The following is a 9,119-nucleotide window of genomic DNA, read 5'->3' on the forward strand; positions in this document are numbered from 1 at the left end:
TTATTTAATAAAAATTAACTAAAATAAAATTGTTCTTTGTTGACCTAAGTAGGAATTGACTTCAATTTTTTATTGCTTGTTTAACTTTCAACTCTAAAAATAAATCATTAATAGCATCGTCTTTAGTGCACTCTGACTGTATCAAGAGGTTGTAGATCTCTTTCAGAGTTCATCAAAAAGAGCACTCTAAATAAGAATATCACACAAATATTTTGAATATATTTTAACCTTCTTATTTATTTTGTTAATATTTTTGGTTTTCATATTTCTTTGTGTTTTCTTACAAGACCTTTAGTGCAGTGGTTTGCCCGGTTGCAGAGAGAGGTTTTGATGGTCTCACCCAAAGGTTATCTTCAACACAAAGTTTATGGAAAAAATTAAGTGCGAAGAGGTCGCTATATAGAGGTGGTCTTACCAGGAGGTTTCACTGTATAAAGTTTTAATTATTATTTAATTAAACAACTGAATGTACTTTTAATTCCTTGATAAAAATGCTCTGAAAATGGAGTCAAATGAATTATTTTGTGGATCTTCATTTTCTTGTTCCTTAAAATTTAACAATTCTGATTAGACGGTGATATAATATGCAGAGTGAATATTTTAAAAATTAAAGGACAAGCTATTTCAAAGAATAAATTTATTTAAAATGTAAAATATAACTGTGACTAGAATATATGTACAATTGAATTTAACAAAAATAAAAATTTCAGGAAAGTAGAATTATCACTAAATCATCGTGTATTTCAAATTAAAAATTTTTTTTTCATTAATATTATATACACATGATAAGTAAACAATATGATTTTTAAGACATAAAAGATGGTCGTAATGGAATTTTAACTGATACATCTGGAATGGAGTCATTACCTTTATTTTGTAGGGATAATAATACCTCTAAATCAGTTGCTCCAGTAAGAGAAAACTCTAAATTGTAATGGAACTGAGATGTTCTACCGATGTGTACTCTCTTTTCCACAGATAATAGGAACAAATCAGAACAATAAATTGAAGGATGATAACTCCAGTACAGTGTACATTGAGCAGTGATTGTGTTATCTTCATTGCATTTGTACACTAAATCTCTATAGTGGAAATCAATTTTTGGATTAAATGGTAAAATCTGAAAAGAGGAATTATTGTTTAATTCAAATTAATATAGATTTTTTTTAAAAAAACTTCTTAACTCAGTAAAACACAGGCATAAAAAAAGATTATAAAAGAGTAGAGTAAGCAAAAATCCTTTTTTTTTTACAAAAAAAAAAACTGTTTGCTTTTTTTTTCGTTCTTTAAAAACCAATTTCAATGTTCTCAATTTTTTTTCAAAAATTCCCAAAAAAACTGGTTTTTCTTCATGCAAAAATTATACATTTATTTACCAAATTCTAATGTTAGGTGTTTTATAACATAGTACATATACAAAAATTTTGTTTAAATTTCTTTAGCACTGTTTAAATTCATTTAATATAATTTAATAATAAATTAACAAGAATAGATATTCAAGTAAGTTTACATGCTATTATATTTAGACCAGAAGTTTTCCAATAAGTAAAGCCAAGACAAATAATTTATTATTTGACTTAAAGTGTAATTATTTTTTTTTAAATAGCTCTGTTGAAAGTAGGAATGAATTACAAATGTATAGCTCATATATTGCTCTGGAACAGACAATAAAGATAATTTAAAACATATATTTGAAGACTTCTTAAATGTAGAAAAATAAAAGCTATTGACTAACCTCTAGCTCGCCCAACAGGACTAAGTGTTTTTCATTCATGGGTGCTGAAATTTGGACACTAATGTCTTCAACTGTGTGATTGTTGAATCTACACAACTTCAAAACAAATACCCTAAAAAAATGTAGAATTCACCAAATAAATTTATTTTGATCAAAGTATAATAATAATATTATGTGCTTAAGCATTATAAAAACACATATTAGTTTCTGATTAAATATTAATATTGAATCACCTTTTAACCCAACCTTCTATATTTTCTGGATTAGCAGCGATTTTATATTGACTTTCAGATATTTCATCACAAGATGCAGGCAAGAGACAAGAACTTGAATTGCTGTGGTCACCTTTTTCGTTGCCCAAGTATAGTTTATACTTCCCTTCAAGATTACTGATGCTGAAGATAAAACTCACTTCTACATTAGGGGATTGTGTCTTGAAAGTATAGCTAACAACAATGCTGTCATCTATGATGAAAGAACACTCTAAAATCCTAACAAAAAAAATTATAAATTACAACAAAGTAAAACATTAGTCACTTTATAGCTTCACATTTTAATTAATTCAAATTTTAAGCAGCATTTGACCAACACTTATTGTCTCCCGCATGAAATATCAAATCAAAATTAGTATTTATAAAACTAGAAAGAGGAAGATTAAAATAGATTATATGACTCTGTTGTCCAGTTCATCAATGGGAAAAAATAATAAATAACTATGATATATATAATGTAAGAAAGATATCACAAAAAAGGTTGGGAGATAAGAGGTTTTAATTCTAAGTAGAAAAAACTTCTTTGAAAAAAATGCGCTAAAAAGCAGCAGAAATTTCAGAAAAAAGTAGCAATAAAGAAAAAGAAAGAGATGNTGGTCACCTTTTTCGTTGCCCAAGTATAGCTTATACTTCCCTTCACGATTACTGATGCTGAAGATAAAACTAACTTCAACATTAGGGGATTGCGTCTTGAAAGTATAGCTAACAACAATGCTGTCATCTATGATAAAAGAACACTCTAAAATCCTAACAACAAAAAAGAATAAATTACAACAAAGGAAAACTTTACAGCTTCACAGTTCAATTAATTAAAATTTTAAACAGCACTTGACCAACACTTGCGGTCTCCTGCATGAAATATTAAATCAAAATCAGTATTCATAAAACAGCAAAGAGAAAGACTGAAATAGACTATGGGACTCTGTTATTAAGTTCATCAGTGGGAAAAAATAATAAACAAACTATGATAATGTAAGAAAGATATCACACAAAAACGTTGGGAGATAAGAGGTCTTAATATAGTTATTCCTAAGTCTCATACACCATTTAAAGCAGTGTTCCCTATCCTTTTTATCATCGCGGACGGGTCACTGTTTGATAATTTTACAATGCACCGTTATGTTAATTACTTTTATTTAATAATTTTAATTAAATTGTATTTAAGCATGTTTTTAAAATAAAATACAAATTACGTGCACGGTATTGGTGTAGCTTTAAATGGTGTCTCTCAGCTCCAGGTTAATCTTTCGTCCATGGAATGTTGTACAAACCCAAGAGAGATACACAATAGTAAATAAAATACAAATAATTTAATGTTCCTTGCACAACCCAGTAACATTTGATACTAAGTTAATACAATAACAGTACTAAGTTAAGAAAATATGAAATATTGGGATCTTTCAATTGAATAATTTTTAATTTCAAAGGAAATCTGTTTATCATCAAGAATTGTAGGGGTTGGTGGACAAAGCGAGTAGGTAGTAGAACCCCCGAATGTCATAGATTGATTAAAATTAAAAACTGTGTTCACAAAATACAAATTTTTGAATAGTTTTTTTGTATTTCTTTTTTGTAATGTTTGTGTTTTTTTAATTGATATACTTCAAAGTTGTGAATTAATGTTTAAAAAAACTGCATCAAAAATTTATTAATCCATAAAATTCGATTTAAACAAATGTATCACTAATAAAAAATAGCATACATTATATTGAAAATAGAATTATACATAATAATTTTAACATAACAATCGATTTATCCTCAAAAATCCAAAATGATTGAGAAGTTATAGTGATATGTTATGTGCTAGTTATAGTGATAGTTATATATAAATATATATAGTTATAGTGATAGTTCGGTGAGTGAAGAGAACGGGTGACATATATTGTTCCAAGTGACATATATTGATAATAGAAAACTATATGCACAAAATATCAAATGCTTGTCATTTCTTAAAGAGATCATTCAAAATAATAAAAAAAAATTTAAAAAGCACAGCAAAAATTTTCAGAAGCCACCTTTTTGAGTGTCTGCCATTATTGTTACAGGCTAAATCTGATATAGCCTCCCATATAAAATTAAAGCAAAATTAATGAGTGGTATATGTATATCAAATTGTACGCTTCTACCATTAAAAATGTGACTCATATACATATGTAACATAAGAAGCTTCAATTAATCTTTTTATGTTGTTCTTTTTCTGTAAATCCTTTCCTTAATTTATTATTCTAATCGAAACACTTTCTCACACTTTTAAATTCACATCCTGTCCTTAAATCTATTTTTGGCTCAAGCATGCACTAATTAAAAGTAAGACATTTTCCCCTTTGCTCCTTGTGGGAATCGCACAACCTATTTAATAAACCAATTACAATTATTAAGATTTTCCTTATTCCCAAAATCGAAGCATTTTACGGATTTACTTTGCAAGATTTTCCCTAACTTATATCGAGGAGCACAACTTTTCGTGACCTCTTTTATAGCTGCTCTCTGTCTAATAATCAGTAAATAAATTTTGTACCTTCCTCCCCTGCCTAAGACCTGTTTTAATCCTTCTACTTGACAACGACGTTATATATATTTCACCAAATATATGACAATCTATAAAATGGGACAATGATGTGTATTCTTACTTATGCTAGTTCAAAAATATTAGTATTAACATCAAACACACTGAAAGTTTGTTACTGAAACAACATCCAATAACAAAATTTTTTTCTTATATTTCACACATAACGATACTAACTTGAAGATTGAAACTATTTCTTTTCTCTCAGCATTCATTATCAAACAAATACATCCACCACCATGGAAAGAATCTTCTTCATATAATGATATGCTGGTGTCCTTAGGGCAATAATCTGAGAAGTAAATGGGCTGCGGCTGTTGAAGACTCACATTAAACCATGGAGTACCACTTAAAACCTAAATAAGTAGTTTCCTTTTAAAAGACAATTATATTACAAGGAATTATTACTATTAAATTGCACATTTAAGATTAATGTTGATAAAATTCAATTTGTAAAAAAAAATTTTTTTTTTAAATATTTAAAATGATAATGCGCTGCAATATGATCTAATTAAATTTTAACTTATCAAACAAGAAGAAATCTTGAGTTATTGAACAATTATTTATGATCATTAATAAAACTTAAAATAACTTTATTTCTTAATTAACGAAAAAAAATTCCATAAAACATTGTATATACGTAAAATATCCTTTAAAAAGAATTGAGCAAAAATTTTTTTTAAAGGGTGCAATGTGTAAATCCTTGATTAAATTTTCTTATTCATCGCATAATCTTTATCTTTACCTTCAAAAAGAGTATAATGTCCTCACAAACCACAACTTTAAATTAAATTTCAATTTTCCTCTCAAGGATGAAAAATAAATAAATAAATAGAAGTAAAAGAGAAAGTTGGAATGAAAAAGTTATGATGTGTCAGAAAACATAGTAATAATGGGTTAGTGAAAATAACAAATCAGAAATCAGAGATCAAAGATAAATCGGAAGTCATCATGGAGAAAGCTTCAGAGGAAGGCATTGGCTCACATTGGGCTGTCTGGACAACTATGATGATGATGATGAAAATAAAAAAATTTTAACAGGGTTTAAAATGTTTTATTAAACAATATTTTTTAAATCATTGACTAAATGAGAAAACTAAGCGGAAAAAAAAAAATTTTTTGTAAAACTTTTGACAAAAAGTTTGACAGAATACTTTGATTCATACACTTTTGACTGAACGACAACAGTAGCTACATTTTAAAATCATCACTTGCCAAAATTTCTAAATGTAACAGACATATGTTAATAAGCAATATAACAGTAAAAATGTCAGCATTCTTACTTTTCCATTTTTAAATAATTTTTTCCCAAATCCTGGGCAAAATGATGAATAATAAGGCAAACTTTTGACTTTTCTTACAGGGCAAAATTTTTGCAGTAAATTCCAAAACCTGAAAACATATTAACTTTTTAATATACATATTTTGGACATGTTATATTTTTATAAACACATTAAAAATGGTGAAAAACAATATTAACAAAACAATGATTAAACATAATGAGTAAAATAAATCTACTAATTCGTAATTTTAATATTATCCCTTCTACTATACAATTACTTTCTCAATAATTCTTATTACTCAATCAATTCTTATGCAATTTCCTTTCATAGAGTTTAAATTAAACTCAATAAATACAATAAGATTATTAGAGTTCCTTATTAATGAAGACTAGAGAAAAACAACATAAATAAATGCTGTTCATATTTACAATTTCTTGAGAAATTTACATATGTATTAACTTTTAATTTTAATACTATCCCTTCTAGTTAGTCTTCTTTAATACTATCCCTATCATTCATTTTTCTTAATAAATTCTTGTAACCAATTCAATTCCAATGCAATTTCTTTTCAAAGAGTTTACATTGAAAATAATAACAAGACTAATAAATTTTCCCTTAATGTAAAAAAAAAAAAAATAGATATTATATATCTTATACTATAAGATAACAGTTCATATTTACAATTTCCACAGAGATTTGTATGAGTTTTTAATTTTAATATGATTACAAATATTTACACAGTATAATTTTAATTTCTTAATACATTTAAATTCCTATTTATTGCATTAACAACATAATAAAAAGCGTTATTAACCTGAATTGATTTTCCTTGAAATCTTTGACTTCCAAACACTCGTAAATCCAGCCAGGTGCAAAGATAGCCATAGATAAACCAAATTTTCTTGCTGCAGAAGCAGCCTAGTTCAAAGGGAGAGAAAAAACTTTGTAATGAAGTTCACTAAAATATAGCGACTTTATCAAACAAAAATAATACATGTGATTGGTTAATCTTGAAAAAAGCTGAAAGTTTTTATGGCATTTCAATGATAAATACTTTTGTTTCAATGAGAAAATAGTCAGTCATATATCTAATTTTGAAATTTCTTATAATAAATATAAGCTGAGTTACATAAATATAAAATTACAAAAATATGATATGCAAAATATGATTCAGAAATAGGAATTTAAATGCAAGTTTCAATTTATAATCAGCTTATTATGAACTGTGATGAGAGATACAAATATTCCATCCCAATAATCAATTGATGGTATGAAGGTGATTGTATATTGGTGCAATACTAATCTGGGTGTAGGATTTCTAATTAAAATGCAATGCATGTTTTGTAAATCATGTTAACACGCAATACAGATTTCACCAGATTGAATCAATAGAAACCATGAGACCTGTACTATAAATTTCATCTAAACAGAACATAAAATGTGACAAATTGGGATAAGCAATTTATAATGGGAGATGAAAAATAAAGAAATAAAAGTGGAGAATCGAAGTGATGGTGAATTTCAGAAAATATGACCATTTAAATTTTAATAATTTCTCTAATTAGCAGAAAAATCACATGAATGAAAAAATATATTAATTAAAATTAATAGTTTAAAGCAGAGAGACAATATAATTTGCAAAATGTAATTTTAAAAAAAAGCTTTATATCTTTCAAATAAGCATCTTATTTGAAGATCAGCCGGAAATACATTTAGCGTCTATAAATGCAGATTTTGAAGAAGAAGAAACGAATTTCTAGGTTTGAGATTTTTTACGAGCAAGCATTTGATTGATATTAGGGAGAGAGAAAATTTATATATACGAATGTCAAAAGTAATTTTTACATCCCCCAAAAACTTCAAAACAAAATTTAAAATTTTTAATTTGAAAATCTGTTTTGACAAAAGCAAGTTTTTCATTAAAGTTCCTTCCCATTCAATACTTTCTCACTAATATTTCCATTGAATATTAGTAAGGATTCACTATAATTTTCTTTATTCTTCTTGTCTCAAAATTCCTCCCCAATCAATACTTACTCAGTAATATTCCCATTAAATATTAGTGAGGATTCACTGTAATTCCTCCCCAATCAATACTTCCTCACTAATATTCCAATGAATATTAGTGAGGATTCACTATAATTCCTCCCCAATCAATACTTCCTCACTAATATTCCCATTGAATATTAGTAAGGATTTACTATAATTTTTTTTATTCATCTTGTCTCAAAATTCCTCCCCAATCAATACTTCCTCACTAATATTCCCATTGCCTAATTACTATAATTTTCCTTATTTTTCTTGTCTACAAGAGGACAGGAATCATTTTTCGCCAGCACTGCCCATCTTTACTGTGTAATAACTCTAGGAGAACAGATTTTCCACATTATTCATTGATGATTATTCATTTTTGCAAAAAATGGGCACAAACTTATTCCCTTTGTTCTACATTTATTGAAAAAAAAGTGAAAATTTGACTGCAAAAAATAGTTTTTAAGAAAAAAAGGAAAATTATAATTTCAGAGCTTAATTTAGAGCAGAACTAAAAAAAACTATACTTTAATATTTCTACTATAATAGCTATACTATAATAAACTATACTTTAATATTTCTAGTATTTATCTATCTTGGTTTACTAGCAAGAAGAATGAAGATGAGTTCAATCTTTACCACAAGTAAAAAATAATCAATAATATTGAAAAATTTATTGAGATTTTAAAACAGTAAGTGGTGGATCTTATTCTTATATATCAGTGATAACTTGTAAAAAAAATCTGCACAAATCTGCAATCTGTTTTTTATATGATGGTTTAAACCATCATTTGTCAAAAACTTGATACTCCTGTAATTTCCAGAAAGTTGCTTTTTTTCCAAAAACCTAAAATTAGGAGCAAAATTAAAGATATTAAGTATTCAGAGCTTTTAAGATTTACTAATTTAATTAAAAAATAATTCAATATAAAAATATACTTGTTTAAAATTCATAGTAGTCAATGAGTTGAAAAATTAATTACAGAACAACAGTGATTTAAGCCTAATTGTTCAAGAAAAAATGTGCATGTTTTTAAGATCAGCAAAAATACAGCTACACTAAAGTTGTGGGCTAAAAAATTCATACTAGTTATTGTTTCACTTACAACATCAGTGGAGAATCCACCTCCTCCAGGACAACCTCGACCGAACACATCAGCACCAACAAATACATCAGTCTTCCTCTCACCAGCCATTTCAACTGATTTTTGAAGGGTGTCTTTAGTCCAGTT

General features: G+C 27.1%; 1 protein-coding gene across 1 annotated transcript; it reads right to left on the bottom strand.

The window, feature by feature from the left end:
• Positions 1-622: 622 nt before the first annotated feature.
• LOC122273033 (cytosolic endo-beta-N-acetylglucosaminidase) lies at positions 623-9,119 on the bottom strand (the record flags this gene model as incomplete). The annotated part of the gene is given in 7 exon segments (XM_043057087.2): positions 623-1,120; positions 1,736-1,847; positions 1,969-2,226; positions 4,751-4,929; positions 5,857-5,965; positions 6,671-6,774; positions 8,994-9,119. Coding segments are annotated over 7 exon segments (1,203 nt in total), but the record flags the coding sequence as incomplete, so codon positions are not given.

The sequence above is a fragment of the Parasteatoda tepidariorum genome, unplaced genomic scaffold (genome assembly GCF_043381705.1).
Source record: "Parasteatoda tepidariorum isolate YZ-2023 unplaced genomic scaffold, CAS_Ptep_4.0 HiC_scaffold_2070, whole genome shotgun sequence".
NCBI classification, from domain to species: domain Eukaryota; kingdom Metazoa; phylum Arthropoda; class Arachnida; order Araneae; family Theridiidae; genus Parasteatoda; species Parasteatoda tepidariorum.